The sequence below is a fragment of the Octopus bimaculoides genome, chromosome 4 (genome assembly GCF_046866305.1).
Source record: "Octopus bimaculoides isolate indiv1 chromosome 4, ASM4686630v1, whole genome shotgun sequence".
Taxonomy (NCBI): domain Eukaryota; kingdom Metazoa; phylum Mollusca; class Cephalopoda; order Octopoda; family Octopodidae; genus Octopus; species Octopus bimaculoides.
The window spans coordinates 96,263,773-96,284,538 of NC_142931.1; the positions used below are offsets into that span (position 1 = coordinate 96,263,773).

At 37.4% G+C, this 20,766-nt stretch overlaps 1 protein-coding gene across 1 annotated transcript in view; it reads left to right on the forward strand.

The window, feature by feature from the left end:
• Positions 1 to 20,766, forward strand: part of LOC106880552 (uncharacterized) — a 101,598-nt gene that overhangs the window by 40,714 nt on the left and 40,118 nt on the right. Inside the window, exons 4-5 of the mRNA XM_052967287.2 lie at positions 9,965 to 10,007; positions 12,195 to 12,279. Coding sequence (XP_052823247.2) covers positions 9,965 to 10,007; positions 12,195 to 12,279 — 128 coding nt within the window. The remainder of the gene's footprint in view (positions 1 to 9,964; positions 10,008 to 12,194; positions 12,280 to 20,766) is intronic.

Below are 20,766 nucleotides of genomic sequence, written 5' to 3' on the forward strand. Positions count from 1 at the left end.
ACACTAAACTCCACTTGCAAAGACCTGTTGAGGCAAGTGAAATCGAAATCGAGTTAAATTCGACGACTGGCACCTATGCCAACGTCGTCTCCTTCATTGGACACGAAACTCAGCTTATGAAGACTTATTGGGGTAAGCGAAAGCGAAATCGTGATGGCACCTGTGCCCAGCGTCGCCTTTCTGGCACTTGTGCCCGTGACATGTGTAAGGATTTTCGAGCGAGATCGTTGCCAGTGCCCCTGGACTGGCTCTTGTGTGGGTGGCACATAAAATACACCATTTTGAGCGTGGCCGTTGCCAGTACTGCCTGACTGGCCTTCGTAGGATTTTAGAGCGAGATCGTTGCCAGTGCCCCTGGACTGGCTCTTGTGTGGGTGGCACATAAAATACACCATTTGAGCGTGGCCGTTGCCAGTACCGCCTGACTGGCCTTTGTGCGGGTGACACGTAAAGGCACCCACTACACTCTCTGAGTGGTTGGCGTTAGGAAGGGCATCCAGCTGTAGAAACTCTGCCAAATCAGATTGGAGGCTGGTGTTGCCATCTGGTTTCACCAGTCCTCAGTCAAATCGTCCAACCCATGCTAGCATGGAAAGCGAACGTTAAACGATGATGATGATGATATATATATATATATATTTAAATTTAAATAATAGGGGTGAAAAATTGAATATTAATTTGATTAATATCAATTTAAAACCAGTGGCCTAGCAAACTGAAAAATCTGAAGATTCAGAAAAATTATATTACATATATATAAAAGGGTTGACCACTAAGTGGACATCCATTTTGCTAGAAGAAGACCACCTATGGTCTGACCACTAAGAAAAGATTGTTCTCAAGAAAATTCAGCAAACACCAGCACGTAAGCAAGCATGACAAATGAAAAGATACAAAATATAAAGATTAATCACAGACCGGTTTTGTTGTTATCACTTACGTAATGTTTTACCTAATTGTCCGTGCCAGACTGAAGACTTTTGAAATAGAACCCCAAATGTAATTAGTAGAACTATATACATGTTCAATCTCATGTGGACATCTTGTGTATAGTTCTGCAGATTATGCTGCCAAAACGATCATACTGAAGAGTTGCGGACAGTTACGTAAGAAATTACGTAAGTGATAACAACGAAACTGGTCTGTGATTAATCTCTATATTTTGTATCTTTTCATTTGTCTTGCTCGCTTACGTTCTGGTGTTTGCTGAATTTTCTTGAGAACAATCTTTTCTTAGTGATCTGACTATAGATGGTCTTCTTCTAACAAAATGGATTCCACTTAGTGGTCAAACCTCTTATATATATATACATATATATATATATATATATACATATATATACACACACACAGACACGCATATAAATAGGCATTGAAATGAAAGAATAGCAATGGTCACATACGTATAACTATAATAATGGAAAAGCAACTATCAGATTAAAATTGCCACAAATAACAAAACTAATAACAATGATAATAAAATAAATAAATAAATAAAATTTAAATATAATATAAGTATAATGTTATGTATGTTTATAATATAGACAGGATTTATATTTAAAATGTTGGCATCTTAGAATAAATTCATCATGCTGATAAATCATAATTGTTATTTTTACTATTTTTATTAATGTGAAGTGCCTCTGTTACCACTACTTTAAGGTTTTGCATAACCAAGAATTGACCAATAAATTTTATATTCAATATTATTATCTATTAATGAAAGTACAAATTCAGCGAGGGATGTAAAATTAGATTTTTCTTTATATCTAAATGTAGATCTCTGATTATTCCATCTAATTTTAAAGAGCCATAATTGAACATTTATATACAATATTTTTCCTACTAATAGGGTATTTGGCTTTACTACAACAGTTACAAAAGGTAAAGTTGTTATTATTATTAGGTATCAAATGCCACTGGGGTCGACTTTGTCTTTCATTCTTTCGGGGTCGATAAATTAAGTACCAGTTATGCACTGGGGTCAATGTAATCAATTGGTCTCCTCCTCAAAAGCGTCAGGCTTTGTGTCTGTAATAGAAAGGATTATTATTATTAGGTATAATATGCTCTGTTAAATTATTAATAGTGACATTATTATTACTGGAATTAGAAGCATAAGTATAGTTATTATTTAAGTTAGATATTATAGTTACATTAGCATTAGTTGTATTGAATGTATTAGTTTGTTCTGAAAATAATGGCTGATTTCAGAAACCTAATTTTATTCTGGAAAAATTAACAATAGAAATGTTTTGATCAGTCAAAGTATGAGCCATGAACATCTATGCATCTCTGCCATCGATCAACAAGATTATTTATGTCTTGTTGATAAAAACTTATTGGCTTTGATGCCAAGAAATTTTTAAAAGCTGATTTCACCTCTGGTTTGGACTTGAAAGTTTTATCACTTAAAAATGTGTTTAAATGTTTAAAACAATGGTAGTCAGTGGGTGAAAGATCAGGAGAATATGGAGGATGTGGTAAAGTCTCGTATCCCAAGTCTGTGAGTTTCTGCAGTGTCATTCTTACAACATGTAGCTTTGCATTATCATGGAGCAGAATTGGGCCATGTTGATTCACCAATGCAGGTCTCATTTTTTGCAAGTGAACATGCATTTCAGTGAGTTGATTGCAGTAAACCTCTGCTGTAATGCTCTGATTGGCTTCCAGAAAGCTGTAATCGACAACACCAATTGTAGACCACCAGACAGTTACCATAATCTTTTGCTGATGCAACTTTGGCTTTGGGAAATGTTTGGGGTACTTGGATCATTGGTGTTTTGCAGAAGGAGCATCGTGTACACTTCAAAACGCCGAACTTTTTGATTTTCATTGAGCTCATGCAGTACTCATTTATCGAGCTTTTTCACCTCACTGATCTTTTGCAGATTGCGTGAGACCATTGCAATACTGACACCAAGTGCCTGAGACACTTCTCTAACACTCTGATGTGGGTTTTATTCAACAATTGCTTTCAGTTGTTCATTGTCAAGACCGCATGACCATCCTCTACCTTCTTCATCTACAAGGCTCTCATCACTACAGAAGGATGCAAGGCAACACAATAGAACATACTTGGTCGAAAATTAAGGATGCTTTTATTTCATTATTAGAAGAATGCGTAGGGTCTGTAAACAAAAAGAATAAGGCATAGATATCACAAGAGACACTAACAGCCATAGAAGTAAGAAAGAAGCTAAAGACAAAATTACTATCGGCAAGCTCAGAAGTAGAGATAAATAGATGTCAGGGAAATTACAACCAACAAAATAATAAAGTTAAAAAACAATTAAGAAGAGACAAGCGAAAATTTAGCAACGACAACAGAAAGTGCAGCTCAGCGCCAGAACATGAAAGAGCTGTACAACACAACTAAATTACTATCGGGGAAGAGAGTAAGAGTAGAAAAGGCAGTAAAAGGGAAGGATGACCGGATGCTAACATCAATTCTAGAACAAAAAAAATCGATGGCAGGAGCATTTTGAAGATTTGCTCAATAGACTACCTCCAGACACAATAGCCAACATTGTGCCAAGAAATTTGGATCTTAACATCAGCCTTGACCCACCGTCCAAGTTTGAAATAAGAAAGGCTATACAATCCCTCAAGAATGGGAAAGCGGGAGGTGTAGACAATATTCCAGCTGAAGCAATGAAATCAGCTATAGAAATAGCGGTAGAAATGTTTCATCCATTATTTTCGAAAATATGGCAGGAAGAAAATGTGCCTAATGATTGGAAAGAGGGACTCATCGTAAAATTGCCAAAAAAAGGTGATTTAAGTGTTTGTGGAAATTATACAGGGATTATGTTATTATCGACTCCCGGAAAAGATTTTAACAGGATACTTTTGGAGCGGATGAGGACAGCAGTCGACAAATTGTTGCATAAAGAACAAGCCAGATTTAGGAAGAACCATTCATGTGTAGATCAAATTGCCATTCTTCGCATCATCTTAGAGCAAAGCGCAGAGTGGAATGCACCGCTTTATATTAATTTTATTGATTTTGAAAAAGCATTCGATAGTGTAGATAGGGAAGGCTTATGGAGAATTATGCAGCACTACAGCATACCAGACAAGTATATATCTATAATAAGAGCAACTTACCAAGGAATGTCATGCCGAGTCTTGCATGGAAACGGAGCTACGGATAAATTCGAAGTAAAAACAGGAGTTCGACAGGGCTGTATACTTTCTGGCTTTTTTTTTTCTACTAGTTATAGATTGGATTATGAAGGAAACTATGATTGAAAGCCAAACAGGCATTGAATGGATGCATGCAGAAGCTCTAGAAGATCTCGACTTTGCAGATGATATAGCGCTACTTTCACAAATATATAGCCAAATGCAAAATTAGAAGCAATAGCTGCCAAACTAGGATTGAAAGTCAACCGCGACAAATCAAAAATTATGCACGTTAATGAAGAAAACAGTGAACGTATTAAACTAGAAACTGGTGAACTAGAGGATGTAGCCGAGTTTATGTATTTAGATAGTAAGGTAACGTTCTCAGGCAGCACCGATGAAGATATTAAGATGAGAATATGTAAGGCAAGGACTACTTTCCACCTGTTAAAAAAAGTATGGAGCGCAAGTGTAATTTCAATAAAGAACAAAGTAAGAATTTTTAACACTAACGTAAAAGCGGTGTTATTGTATGGGCTGAGACATGGCGAACAACAGTTAAGTCAAATAAGCAAATACAATCATTCATCAACAGGTGCTTGCGTAGTATACTTAAAATCAGATGGCCCGAACACATAAGCAATATGGAGCTATGGCAAAAAATTGAATCAAGTTTCGATTAGAGAGCAAATATTTAAGAAAAAGTGGAAGTGGATTGGTAGCACAATTAGAAAGGACACACCAAATGCAGCGAAAAGTGCTTTGCAGTGGAATCCGGATGGATATAGAAAGAGAGGTAGATCAACTCGTGGCGTAGATCAACACAAAAGGAACTAGAGAAAGGGGGACATTCATGGCAGAGTATAAGTACAAAAGCAATTATGCGATATGGAATTCAATTATAAGTGGCCTATACTCCGCATTGGAGGGTTAAAGGCAAGAAAGAAGATATAAATATACAGAAATATGTATGTAAATAAATATTTGCACAAATATAAGTGTATACACGTATATATATATACGTCCATGTACGCATGTACATAAATATATGAACTGATGGTCCTCTCCATGAGAAGAAGTTCTTAAATCCCACAAAAGCATAACCTTCTTTAGGTAGAGTTTTGCTTTGGAGGTTGTTTGTAGTGGTTTACTGCACTTCCCCTCTGATTGTTTCTGCTTTTCATTGTTATAGATGTTCCATTTTTTTCTCCTGTTATCATTTTCTTCATGTTTCTGCAATGAATCACTTTGGGCAAAGTTAACCTCATTCAGTTGATGTGGGATCCAAACATCAAGCCTGCTGATGTAACCAAGTTGATGCAGATGATTTTCAATATTTGATTTGGATATTTGGAGAATATCTGTGATCGTCCTAGTTGTATAACAGGAGTTGGTGTTGACTAGCTCCATCTTGTTGCTGTTAATCTCAGCTGGCCAGCCACAGCAAGGTGCATCTTGAACTGAAAAATATCTTGATTGAAATCTTATAAACCACTGCTGCACACACATTCTGTAACAGCATCCTTTCTTGTACATAGCATGTATCTTCCTGCAGGTTTCCACTGCCTTTTTAAAAATAGTAAAATATGAGCTCAATAGTGTTCATTTTGGTTCTTTGTTTTCAGGGTGATCCCAAGCACACAAAATACAATCTGTCTTGTTGCAAGTTCACATTGAACTGTGCTGAAGTGTCAAGTACCTAATGAGTAGACATGTGCAAGGGACAGACTGAACTTAGCTATTTATTAGAATGCTTGAAGCTTAGTGTTAACAAAAACAAAATGGACTCTTCAGCTAACCAGTGTATTTGTATGCATATTTATAGGTGTGTGTATGTGCATTTATGTATATTTACACATCAGACCAATCTAGAAAAGAAGGATTTGGAAGCTAAAGAACCCTTCACATGGTCAGAGATTTAGGGACAGCCTCATCAAGAAATTTGATGAGAGGGAGGAGGAGCTATAGACCTTAGACATAGAAGGTGGCTGGAAATTCCTACAGGACAGCTTATTGAGTGCCATAGATCAAGTCTGCAGATGGTGCAAAGTCCTTTCCAGACCTAGAGTAACGTGGTTGTAGAATAATACAGTAGACAAAGGAAAACAGGCCTGGAAAGCCTGGAAGGGTGGGGGGTAGTAGGGAACTGTACCAGATAGCCAGAAAGGAGGCTGGGCAACAGGTATACATAGCCAAGGGAGAAGCAGAAAAGAAGAAGTTTGCCAATGTCAGCGACATGAGGACCAAAGAACTGAAGTATTTTGGATTGCAAGACTGTGAGAGAAAATTGTGATGTCACGGGAGAGAAATGTGTCTGCATGGATGATGGTGCACTTGCTTTTAATGATTCGGAAAAGAAAGAGGCTTGGAGAAGCCATTATGAAAGACTACTGAATGTAGAGAATGAATGGGAGGAGGAGAGCCTGCCAAATATTGACCCAGTAGATGGATGAGCTATCCAAATAGACAGCACCCTGGTAAATAAAGCAATTAAAGGTATGAAGCCAGGAAAAGCCCCTGGCCCATCAAGAACACTGCTGAGATGCTTAAAACATCTGGTGGTGTGGGCTATGGCCTAGTCACCCGCATTGTAAACCAAGTAGTTCATGATGGAGTCATACCCAATGACTGGCATAGCAGCACCATAGTCAACTGCTACAAGGGTAAAGGTGATGCTTTAGATAGAAATAACTACAAGGTTATCAAACTGTTGGATCAGGTGATGAAGGTCACGGAGAGGGTCATAGCCCAAATAATTAGGGAGAGTGTCTGCTTAGATGAGATGCAGTTTGGTTTTGTGCCTGGTAGAAACACCACCGATGCTATATTCCTGGTATGTCAACTGCAGGAGAAATACCTAGCCTAAGATAAACCCCTATACTTGGCTTTTGTAGACTTGGAGAAAGCCTTTGACAGGGTCCCCCGATCCCTTATCTGGTGGTCAATGCAGAAACTGGGGATTGACAAATGGTTAATAAGGGCTGTACAAGCCCTATACAGAGATTCCGGGTAGAAGTAGGGGTCCACCAAGGATCAGCCTTCAGTCCCTTTTTATTCATCATAGTCTTCCAGGCAATAACAGGAATTCAAAACAGGTTGTCCCTGGGAGCTCCTCTATGCTGATGACCTGGCCTCATAGCAGAATCACTACCAGAACTAGAGAAGAAATTTCAGGTGTGGAAGCAAGGATTAGAATCAAAGGGCCTTAGAGTCAATGTTGCAAAGACCAAAGTTCTAGTTAGTAGGAAGGCGAACACATCACATACCCCTTCAGGTAGGTGGCCCTGCTCAATCTGTAGAAAAGGTGTAGGTAGAAACTCCATAAGATGTACCCAGTGTAAGCTATGGACACATAAGAGGTGCAGCAGATGCACAGAGGCAATAAACACCACAGATGTTCAGAAAACAGACTCCATCACATGCCAGGGGGAGAAACTAGAAGTAGTTGATAGCTTCTGCTACCTAGGTGACCAAGTTTGTAGTGGGGGTGGATGCTCAGAGAGTGTTACCACTAGAATAAGAATAACCTGGGCAAAGTTCAGAAAGCTTCTACCCCTACTGGTGACAAAGGACCTCTTTCTCAGAGTGAAAGGTAGATTGTATGATGCATGTGGGCGAACTGCCATGCTTCACGGCAGTGAAACATGGGCCGTGACTGCTGAAGACATGCGTAGGCTCAAAAGAAATGAAGCTAGCATGATCCACTGGATGTGTAATGTCAGTGTGCACACACGACAGAATCTAAGCACCCTGAGAGAAATGTTGGACATAAGAAGCATCGGATGTAGCATGCAAGAGAGACGTTTGCACTGGTATAATCATCTACTATGGATGAATGAGGTGAGCTGTGTGAAGAAGTGCCACTCCCAAACAGTGGAGGGAATCCGGGGTAGAGGTAGACCCAGGAAGACATGGGATGAGGTGGTGAAGCATGACCTTCGAACGTTGGGCCTCACAGAGACAATGATGAAAGACTGAGACCTCTGGAGATATACTGTGACTGAAGACCCAGCAAATAAAGTGAGTTCACAGCTGAAACCTACACCAGTGTCACATAACCAGCCCCAGCCCACTCAAAATTACCTTGGATCATAGGGTGACATGCTGTGCTTAAAGGAGACCTATTGAGTCAAGTACATCAAAATCAAAATCAAATGGAAATTGTAGTTGTGATCCTGTGCCGGTGGCATGTAAAAAGCACCATCCGAATGTGGCTGATGCCAGTGCCACCTTGACTGACTTCCGTGCCAGTGGCATGTAAAAAACACCAACCAATCGTGGTTGTTGCCAGCCACCTCTGGCCCCTGTGCTGGTGGCACGTAAAAAGCACCCACTCAGAGTGGTTGGCGTTAGGAAGGGCATCTAGCTGTAGAAACACTGCCAGATCAGACTGGATCCTGGTGCAGCCTCCTGGCTTCCCAGACCCCAGTCAAACCGTCCAACCCATACCAGCATGGAAAACGGACGCTAAACGATGATGATGATGACCTATGGTTGTTAATGTTTATTGATCTCTTATATATGTCAATGTAAATACTTCCATAAGTATGCATGTGAGCCTTCATTGGAATATGTACTGATATCAATATACTCTATTTAGTGTGTGTGTGCTTACTTTTATGTACATATATATATGTTTGTAGGTTTCTATATATATTTCTTTCCCTTGTCCTTGTTGCTTTTTCTCTGTCTCGTTTTAAATTAATTTAAATTATATATCTTAATTAATTATATAAGTAATAGCATTTATTTACTAATGAAAGAGCTGTTGAATAATGAACTATATTTAAAATGTATGCTTTTCAGTTTGTTATCCTAAAAATATGCTTTAAAATGGTATCAATTTAACACACACACATTGTCAGGCTTCTGTTCATTTTCCATGTACCACATTTCACTCATGAAGAATTGGTCAACCTGAAGCTGAAGTAGAAAGACTCATGTAAGATGTTGTGTGATTGTGAAGCAGATTTCCTAATCACATAGCTGTAAAAAGTAAAAATTAACACTTCCTTCTCCAAGCCTAGATTCGAAACCGAATCTAAGAATTCTCGGTCGTCCAAACACCTTGATCAACAGGCGCGAAAAGCAGGTTTTCTTTGTCCTTCCTTTAACCTTCGACCTCATAGATGTCAAGCGAAGTTCAACTGGACAGCAACTGGCCTACTTAGGTACTAAGCCTGCTGCAGTATGTCTGTCCTTCTAGCGGCCATGATTCTTATAAATAGAGTGGTCAACAAGACATGAGAGACACAGACAGACGGAGACTGTGATGCACGCCGACCGAAATCAGTGCTCTGCTACTATGAGACAGAGATCTGTTGCCTGCTATTCAAGATGAAAGAACGAACACACACACACACACACACACGAACATATCTAGTCTTAGGGTACATCAACTCCAGATGTATCCTGGTTCCATCATTTTTCTAGCAACTCGAAGCAAGTTGCCAAAATTGAATGTAGTGGCAAATATTATTTATTGACACCAGCAAATAAAAAAAATGTTATAGTTAAACCAGTTATCACTTTGTCATTTCACAGGAAAACACATGCCTATCGCACCGACACTAAACAAAAACATATCACATTTTGGTGACTCCACTACATAGCTATGCCTATATGTGAGAGAGCAGGAGAGAGAAAATTCATTCATATTGGGTACATTGGTTCTAAATGTTGAAGACTTACTTATAAAGTGATGTATATAGTGTAGCTTTCTCCACTCTTGCAACTACAATTAATGTATCGAGTCATGGAAAATTATAGTCTACTCTGTTAAAGTTGTTTGTCTCATGGTGGTTTATTAAGTTATTTTATACTGTTATTTTGGCAGATAACCAACTGGCTGCAACTTGTAGGGACCAGTCTTTTGACAGGTAGGTCAACTTTATTTCTGTATTTTATGGAAACTTCTGAACAATACTTCTAATAGTGGTGGTGGCGAAAGTAGAGCCAGTACAGGTAGTTGTTTTAGTTCAATCCTGATCAAAGCAGTGAACACCCTGTTTTTGTTTTTTTTTCCTTTCTATTTTTGCCAACATCTAGTACTCATCATTTTATGCTAGCATAAGTAAAATAGGTAGTAATGGTCTGAAACAAGTCAGAGTCTATGCCTTGCTTGTATATTTTCTTTTAGCATAGTTTCCTTATAGCAACCACTTCACTAACAGTGGCATATGGTGATGGTTGTATTGGGTGTGCTGCCACACTCAGAGCTACCAAAATTTCAAGCAGAGGTATTACAAAAGTTTGCTGTTAACATTTGTGATTAAAATTAATGAGTAAGGGTTAATATTTATAATGAATTTGGCATTTTCAATGGGTGCACAGCTAGCACATCTGGAATATGTGCCGCTGTTCACTGAGTGTACTTATTGCAGTTTATCATGGCATCAGTACTAGAGAAGTTGCTGTGTTTTGAAGGAGAAATGGGTGAATCAGTGATAAGAGTGATGAAGAGGTACAGTAACAGCAGGGAGACAATAGTGACAAGATGCTCTGAGTGACTGTAATTGTAGAAGGTGGTGTGAGAGAAAACAGAAGATGGCTAGTAGTGGTAAGAGTGTAATAGATGTCAGAAATGCGTGATCTGAAGATGAGAAAATAGCTGTTAGCAGTATAGAAGTGTAAAGAGAGTAAGAGATATCAATAAAGAGGTGACCTAAGGGAAAGGGAATGCTAGTGAACATAATATTTGTTAGTGGAAGAAATCTGATGTAACTCTCATTACTCAAGTATCATATGGTAAAAGAGAGACACTAAAGCAGCTACATGTCTGTTGGTGTGTGTGTGTGAGAGGGAGATCATGTGATAGATGCCAATAAACAATGACCAGGGGACATGGGAGAGGAGGTTAACAGCACAGAAGAGTAATGTTAGGTAGAGAGGATGAACGTCAGTAAAGGAAGAGGGTGTGTTGAGAAACAGTACATGAAGTAAGAGGAGTATATCAAGTATCAAAAGATCCACTATAATCCCTTCTAACACAAGCATTGTGATTTGGAAGGGTAGGAGTACCAAGAAACTGGTTGTAGAGGGAAGGGATTGAGTATGGACAGATCCAATATTTTCTTTCATCTCACAGGTGGCAATGTACATTGAATAGGAGAAAATCTGATAGAGAGTTTAAAGAATATAGATATTGACAAGAGAGTTAGCATCTGGTAACTTAGATACAAATAATTAGAAGGCCTAATTGTAGACATATATCCCAGCTTTTCTCACTGCACCTCCTTTCTGTTTTAATGTATGTTTTGCCAAGCCTATATAGCTGGTCTTCTCCAGCACTGGTTATAACCAATCAGTATGGTCCTTTGTTATTTCTTTCTGAGATGCAACAACTTCAGATGAGTCTTCACCATTTTTGCCAAGTCTTCCTGGATCTCCCACTTCCACAAGTGCTATTACTTGAATACTTAGCACTTCTTTATACAGCTATCAACCTCCATACACAGCCCATGCACAAATCAGCACTGTATTCTCTCTTGAACACTGTCTGGTTCCTGTTATATCCCATATTTCTCTCAGCTCATTTTGTATCTTATTTGTGCCTATTTCCAGCAAAGCATTCTTACTTCATTTCTTTCATAAATCTTTGGATTCCTAGGCTCTCATTTTGCATACAAGCATCATACAATCTACCCTTCATTCTGAAAAGACAAGCATTGTGGTGCCATCAGAAATATCTTCTTGAACTTTTCCCAACTTGTTCTTGCTCTGACCTTCAGAACACCCCCCACCACTGCTAATTGAATCACCTAGGTAGCAAAAGCTTTGATGTTTTGGGAGTTGTCTAGGTATTTGAAATAATCTATTTCCCACAAGCTCTTAGTGCTTATTGGCCCTATACGTCTGCTGCATATGATGTCTACCTTCTCAGTTATCTTGCCTGTAATACTATTTCACTTCTTGAGGGAGATTTGATTTCTATTTCTAGTAGGTTTAGTAACCTTGTAGAGGCTCCCTGTTGGCTTGTACAAAAGTGTTGGTTTAGAATCATTTTATGTTAACTACCTCACTAAATTTGAAAATTTGTTCATTCTTTTTTCTATTGTCTTCTTCAGTTCTTCCACTAAGCAGAGCCTTGATGATGAAAAACGTAATTATTTAAAATTGAAATCCTTACAGAGGAAGGTTGTCAGTTCACAGGTAACTTCTTTTCTTCTATTTGTAATAATGATTTGCTAATGTTCTGATTTAACCTTTGTAATTGATCTTTATTAGTCATTACCACAAATGAGTGTTACCCCAATTGGAAGTGAAGCTGTGGTAGCTTAAAGGGGACATATTAATGAAAGCATTTTATTGAGTTTATTAATAGCTGTTTGTTTAAAGCCAGGTCAGTCCTGATCAAGGCATTCCAACTATGATTGTCCATCTTTTATTCAGACAGTATATCTAAAACTACACTATCCATTTTCTCCTTCCTTTTTTTTTTTTTTTTTTCAGTAGGGTATGATTTGAAAGTGATTTTCCCACTATTTGTAGCAAGTTGATTGACAGTGTAGAAGCTCCCACATAGTCCCATGCATTATGATATTCCAAAGCATTGTATGAACCATTTTGTTTGTATAATAATGAGTCAGGAGAACCCATGTAATGTATATAGCCAAAGAGTTGTCGTTTCAAAAGTATTTTAGAATCCTTCCTGTGTGTTTTAGTAGAAGATCAATCATTTTATCACCATGTTATATTGATTCAGGTCCAATTAAGCAATGGTGATTTTAATGTAACTGATCCCTTCCTATTCACTCAATGAATAGAATTTTAACTCAAAGATTGTGATTTCAATTCTTGTCACTGACAGAATATTGTTATCCCAGAGTCAATCAATTTGTATATCATTTTGTAGTCTATGTGGTTGTGATTAGGGGAGTTGTATCAGGATGTAAAATACAGTTGGTCCAGTAATGTGTGCAGCTATTTAAATTTAAATAAAACTGTCTAGCTTATATTTAAGATCACAGTTGGTTGAAATAGGAGTTAGACTGCTGGGCACTTCATTGTAATAGAGTTAAAGTGTTCAGCTAGTTCTTGAAAGTTAGTTTGGGAACTGTTGGTCAAAAGGATTAGAGTTGAACTATTGACTGGAAAAAATTAGGTTATGAATTGATTCAAAGCTAGACTGTTAACAGTTGGTTGAAAAAGAATTAGACTGTGAAATGTTGATTGAAAAGTAGTTAAAGAGTGACTTATTGGTTGAAAAGATTAGACTGGACTGTTAGTAGAGAAGGAGTTAAATGTTGGTTAGACTGAACTGTTGGTTGAAAATGAATTAGACTAAAATGTTGGGTAAAAGGGAGTTAAACAGCGGAAGAGAGTTAGACTTTGAACTGTTAGTTAAAAAAAATTTAAATTATGAACTGTAGGTTGAAAAGGAATTAGTCTGTGAACTATTGGATGAAAGTAAGTTAGGCTGTGAACTTTTGGTTCAGTTTGTGCTACACAATGAACTGTTAGTTGAAAGAGCTTTTAGGTTGCAACTTGTAGGTTGAAAGTGTCATTGTGAACTGTTTATTCAAAGAAAGACTCTAAACAATTCATTATAAAGTAGTTACACTAAACTGTTAGTTGAAACTGAGTTAGACTTTGAAGCATTGGATAAGAGGGAATTAGAATGTGAACTGTTGGATAAAAGTTCATGTTCTCTGAACCATTGGTGTATTGGTGGAAAGAAAGTTTGACTGTGAAGTGTTAGTTGAAAGAGAACGAGACTGTGAACTGTGCATGAAACGAGGTTAGACAGTGAACTGTAGCATGAAAAGGAATTAGTCTGTGGAATATTGGTTAAAAAGGAATTACATTGAACAGTTGGGTAAAAGGGAGTTAGATTGTGAACTATTGATTAAAAGTAATTTACTTTGGGAACTATTTGTCAAAAGAGTTAATAAACTGTTAGTTAAAAACAAATTTTACTGTGAAGTGCTGGTTGAAAAAAAATTAGACTGTAAACTTTTGGCTGAATTTGAGTTAGATGATGAACTGTTGGTTGAAAGAGCATTAGAGTGTGACCCTTAGACTGGAATATTGGTTGAATACAAGTGTAATTGTGAACTGTTAAAAGGAAAGATAAACTCTGAACTGCTCATTGTAAGGTAGTTATACTGAAATATTGGTTGGAAAGTAACTGGTCTGTGGATTATCAAATGAAAGATAGACTTTGAACTGTTGATTGTGAGTTTGATTGTAAATTATTAGTGAATGTTTAATGCATTAGTTACCATAGTTAAATACATTACCTTCTGTTTCACTCAATCCTGAAAATAATGGAGAATTTAGTAAAATAACTTTGTCATTATTAAGCTGGTGTTTGGAACAATTAATATGAAATTTTAATGGATGGTTTTAATCTAGATCTCTTTAAAACAGGAAATTTGTATCATACAACCAGGGACACTCTCAGGCAGGTTGGTATCAAAAAGGTTAATTGAAAGATAGTTGGATTGTAAACTGTTGGTTGAAATTTGGTTGATTGTGCATTGTTGATGAAAGGGAATCAGACAGTGAAATCTTGGTTGAAATAGAGTTGTATTGTGTTTGTGGTTTGAAAGAATTTTAGACTGAACTTTTCATTGAAAGGTTGAATTAATGGTTGAAACAGAATTACTGTTTGGTCTGTTGGTTCCAAATGAGTTAGACTGTGATCTGTTCCTAGAAATGTAGTTATGCTGAAGTATTTGTTGAAAGAGATTTAGATTTTGATTGAGAAAGAATTAGATAATGAAGTATTCATTGCAATGGGATTGAAAGGTAGTTCCTCTATGAAACGTTAGTTGAATGAGAGTTACACTGAACTTTCAGTTGAATGAATTGAATTGTGAACTGGTTGAAAAAGTTTACTTTGAGCTGTTGGATGAAAGAAAGTTAGACTGTGAAGTGTTAGTAATTAGACTGTGAGTTGAAAAGGATTCAGATTTTGAACAGTTGGCTGAAGAGAGTGAAATGGAGAATTGTTGTCTGAAACAAAGTTAGACTGTTATCTGTTGGTGGAAGGATAGTTAAACTGTGAACTATTGGTTGCAAAGGAGTTAGACTGAACTGTTGTTTGAAAGGATTAGACTGATAACTGTTGCTGAAAATGAAATAATGGAATTAGACTGTGAACTGTTGGCTGAAAAATTGGAAGGCTGTGAACTGTTGGTTGAAAGAGAGTTAGACCAGGAAATAATGGTTGGAAAGGAATTGGGTGTGAACTTATGATTGCAAAAGAATTAAACTGTGCTCCAGTGGGTGAATGGCAAACTGAATTGTTGACTAGAAAAAAAATTGTCTGTATTCTATTAGCCAAAAGGTAGTTGGATTATGAACCATTAGTAGAAAGAGAGTTAAACTGTGGAGTGTTAGTTGAAAGGGTTAAACTCAGAAAGACAATTAGACTTAACCTTTGGGTGAAAAGAATTTAGGTTACAAACTCTTGATTAAACTGTTGATTATGAGAAGGTTAAATGTGCAGAAAACAACTTTGGCCACGTTCCAGGAAGAAAAACTAGACTTAGTTGATAGCTTCTGCTATCTAGGTAATCAAGTTAGTTGTGGGGGAGGGTGCGCTGAAAGTGTAGCTGCTAGAATAAGAATAGCCTGGGCAAAGTTCAGAGAGCTCTTACCTCTGCTGGTGACAAGGGGCCTCTCACTCAGAGTAAAAGGCAGACTGTATGACGCATGTGTACGAACAGCCATGCTACATGGCAGTGAAACATGGGCCATGACTGCTGAAGACATGCGTAGGCTCGCAAGGAATGAAGCCAGTATGTTCCGATGGATATGTAATGTTAGTGTGCATACTAGACAGAGTGTAAGTACCTTGAAAGAAAAGTTGAACCTAAGAAGCATCAGTTGTGTTGTGCAAGAGAGACGATTGCTCTGGTATGGTCATGTGGCGAGAATGGATGAGGATAGTTGTGTGAAAAAGTGCCACACCCTAGCAGTTGAGGGAACCTGTGGAAGAGGTAGGCCCAGGAAGACCTGGGATGAGGTCGTGAGGCACGACCTTCGAACATTAGGCCTCACCGAGGCAATGACTTCTGACCGAGACCTTTGGAAATATGCTATGCGTGAGAAGACCCGGCAAGCCAAATGAGACCTAAATCCAAGGCCTCTGCCAGGGATGTAGCCAGCCCACTTATGCGTACCTTTCTTCATTGGACTCCGCTTGCAAAGACCTGTTGAGGCAAGTGAAATCAAACTAAATTCGACGACTGGCACCCATGCCAACGTTGTCTCCTTCATTGGACACTAAACTCGGCTTGCAAAGACCTATTGGGGCAAGCGAAATCGTGATGGCACCTGTGCCCAGCATCGCCTTCCTGGCACTTGTGCCGGTGGAACGTGTAAAGACATTCGAGCAAGGTCGTTGCCAGTGCCGCTGGACTGGCCTTCTTGCCGGTGGCATGTAAAAGCACCCACTACACTCTCGGAGTGGTTGGCATTAGGAAGGGCATCCAGCTGTAGAAACTGCCAAATCAGATTGGAGCCTGGTGTAGCCATCTGGTTCACCAGTCCTCAGTCAAATCATCCAACCCATGCTAGCATGGAAAGCGGACGTTAAACGATGATGATGATGATGATGTAGGCTGGAATTTAGTTAGGATGTAGAATTTTGATTATAAGAGAGTTTAATTGGGAACTGTTAGTTGAAAGTGTGTTAGGTTTTGAAATGTTGGGTAAAAGATAGACTGTAAACTGTTGAGGGTTAGATTGTGAAGTTTTAATTGAAAGAGAGTTGGATTGTGTACTATTGGTTAAAAAAGAGATAGATTGTGTACCGTTAGTTGAACTTTAGTGAGACAATGAAATGTTAGTAGAAGGTGAGTTAGACTGAATTGTTGGTGGTAAGGTGGTTAGACTGTGAACTATTGGTTGAAAGGAGGTAGGTCATGGACTATTGGTTCAATGGGTTGGACTTTTAAGTGTTGGTTGAAAAAGTTAGACTACAAAATGCTGGTTGAAATGTAGTTAGACTGTGAGCTGTTGCTTGAAAAGGAGTTTGATTGTGGACTGTTAATTGAAAGGCAGTCTGATTTGTGGTTGAAATTTAGAGTATGAACTGTTGGTTGAAAGCAAGTTAGATGGTGAAGTGGTGGTTGTAAGAGAATTAGACTGAAATGGAATCAGGCAGTGAACTGTTGGTTGCAAGAGAGTTAGACTGTTCTGTTGGTTGCAAGAAAGTTTTACTGTGAAATGTTGGTTGAAAAGGGAGATAAATTGTGAACGATTAGTTGACAGGTAGTTGGATTTTGAGCTGTGATTGAAAAAGAATTTGGTTGTAGACTTGATGGAAAGGAAATTAAACTGGAAACTGAAAGACAGTTATATTTTGAACTGTTGACTGAAAGGGAGTTAGACTGAACTGTTGGTTGAAAGAGAATTTGATTGTGAACAATTGGTTGAAAGGTAGTGATACTGAGCTATGGTAGAAAGGGAATTTGGCTGTGAAGTATTGGCTGAAAAGAGATTGAGAACTGTTAATCAAAATAGAATTAAACTGTGAACTGTTGATGGAAAGATTATTAGATTATGAACTGTTGGTTGAAAAAGAGTGAGAGTGTGAAATGTTGGTTACAAGAGATTTAAGCATTGAACTGTTAGTTAAAAGGTAAATAGGCTGTAAACTGCTTGTTGACATGGAATTAAACGGATGTTGAAAGTGAGTTCAATTCTGAACTGTTGGTTGAAAAGGAATTTGACGGTGAACTGTTGATTGGGAGATAATTAGACTTTCGACTCAGTTGAAAGCTGATTAGATAAAGAAGCATTGTTTGAAAGGCAATTACATTGTGAACAGTTAGTTGAAATTAAATTAAATTGTTATTTATGGGTTGAAATAGTTAGATTGTGAACTGTTAGTTGAAAAGTTTTGGACTGAAAACTATTGGTTGAAAGAAAGTTATCCTTTGAATGGTTGAAAGTTAGCATGAGCTGTTGTTGAAATTTTGTTGAAAGGGAGTTTGGCTTTGAACTTTTGTGTTTTGTGAGTTAGACTGTAACCTGTTTGCAGAAAGAGTTAGATTGTGAACTGTCACTTGAAAAGGTATTGAACTGTAAGATGTCGACTGAAAGAGAGTTTGATTGTGAGCTGTTAATCTAACCCTTTTGTTACTATATTTCTGACCAAAATACACCCCGATTGAATTTCAATTAAATTCTAAAATAATCATGAATTTAGACTAGTTTCATTAAACAACTGTAACTTCTTTACTTATCAACATAATAATGTGATATTTGGAACACAATTGAAGAAAAGATTCTTAATCAAGTCTATTGCATAACTTTTATCTCAAAGCAACTCTAATTACAGGTAAATACAGGTAAACTGAGCAAAATATAAAAAATATTAAAATTTTGTTTAAACATCACCATAGAAAATGAGTCATCAGCTAATATTCAATTAAGTATGCAACAAAATTTTAATATGGAAGAATTGTGCACATCACTAGATTATCAGTTGAATTTAATGCACATAAGAACAGGTAAAATAAAATGAAATAATGGAATTTATTTTGAAGAAAACTAGAAAATTAAATACATCAACTAAATGAAATATACTCACACACATACATGAATACACAAGAACATTGATAATAAAGATTTACGACAGAAATTAAATCAAAATTTGTCACTCACCTTACAGGCAAATTAAAATTACAGGTAAATCAAAATTATAAGTAAATTAAAATTATAAGTAAATAAAAAGTAAAAATGAAGTAAATTTGAAAATATTTATACAATCTATTCATACATATATAAAATAACCACACAATATTTTTATCATGGAAACTTGTAAAACATCCCACTCTACATACCGCAACCTTGCAGAATGCACATTGGAAAGAAGTTTCAACTGGTCGTCCACTGGGAGTTTTTCTTTGTTGATGTAGACATTCACAGCACTGCCATTTGCAACCCCCGATTTTTTTTCTAATTTATGAAGATGAGCTGAACTCAGAGGGATATTTCTCTGGCAGGTTTTGCTTTTCCTTCCTGCAATTATTTATTTTTGGGGGAGAAATAACCTGCCCTCAACTGCATTGCTACATCTGCTCAGAACCACAGATTGGTTGCACCATTTGCAAATCCCTCTTGATTTGGTATATACTATAAACGCATTTACAATGCTCATGTTTACTATATACCAAACCAGGTATTGCCACAATTTATTACCCAGTCTACCAACCAGATAATAACACATCATTTGGTTCAGCTGATCCACACTTCCCATGTACCTGTTATAATTGAGGTTCACAAATGGGGTGCAGTTTTCATCTATACATGGTTGTGCACCGGTAGCTAGAAAATTTATCTGCCTCTTAACTTTGTATGTGGTCACTAGCAGATTTCCTTTCTACCGTTGGATTATTTCACCTCTTTTTTTTAGTTTTGCTTTTTTATATCCAACAGCAGCCTTTTTCTATTGCAATTACTGTAGCACACGTATATGTTGTCACAGCTTCTAAATCCACCACACGTTTGACCAGACTAAAAAATCAGTCAAAACATAAATAATATACAGCCCTGGTTGTGGTATGGAAGTGATAAATTCCAGACCTCATTGTACCCTAGGCCATGATGACTAATGTAGTTGTCTCTTTTCCCAGTATAAAAACTAAACCCACAGCAGTACCCAGTATTTGCTTCACAAATTTTCCAAACTTTGATACCCAACTTTGTGGACTTTCTGGGCATATACTGTCAGAAGTATACCCTTCCTTTATACTCCACCATGCCCTCATTGACGGATAAGTATCTGTCAGGGTTGTAAAGTGTTTTATATGCATTTTGAGCACAGTCAATGAGGGGTCTTATTTTAAATAAGGGATCAAAGTTTGGTTCTCCACACACTAGGGTACTGCTACTGTCTCTCACATGTAAATACTGGTTCAATTTCGCGAATCGTATTCATGACATAATACTGGAAACATACTTATCTACGAAAGGTTCCTGATTGCTCCAGTAATTTGTAATCCTGGATAATTGTCTTATACCCATAATAATATTTATGGCAAACAATGCCCTTATCTCAAACACCACATGCTTCTGTACTTCACTCATTCTTTTTCTCGATATCTTCTTATCTTCCATTGAAAAACCCTCAAATTTGGAATCACTGCTTGATAGCACGAAACTCCTATCCATTTTCAAAGTTAAAAAAATATCGATGCAGAAAAAATGTGGAAAAAATCTCCCAAAATTCACTGAGTTAAGATATCACGTCAAACAATGTTGGATACTATAACTCCACTATTTACACAGTGAAATCACGTGTTTTCATGAATGTACTAATGAGATTTGTGTTCAAATTCACATTTAAATAACAATGGGTATGCTCAGCTGGCTTCGGCCAGGTTGGTATCGAAAGAGTTAAAGAATTGGACTATAAACTATTGATTAAAAGGTAGTAAGACAGTGATGGTTGAAGGGGTTAAACTGAACTGCTTGTTGAATGAGAGTTAGATTGAACTGCTGGTTTAAAGAGAGTTAGACATAGACTAACTGCTGGATGAAAGGTGATTAGACTGAACTGTTGATTGAAGTATTAGTTGAAAGAGAATTTGATTGTGAATTGTCGGTTAAAAGAATTAGATTGTGAACAATTGGTTGAAAAAAAGACTATTTTGTTAAAAGGGGCACTATCATTCATTT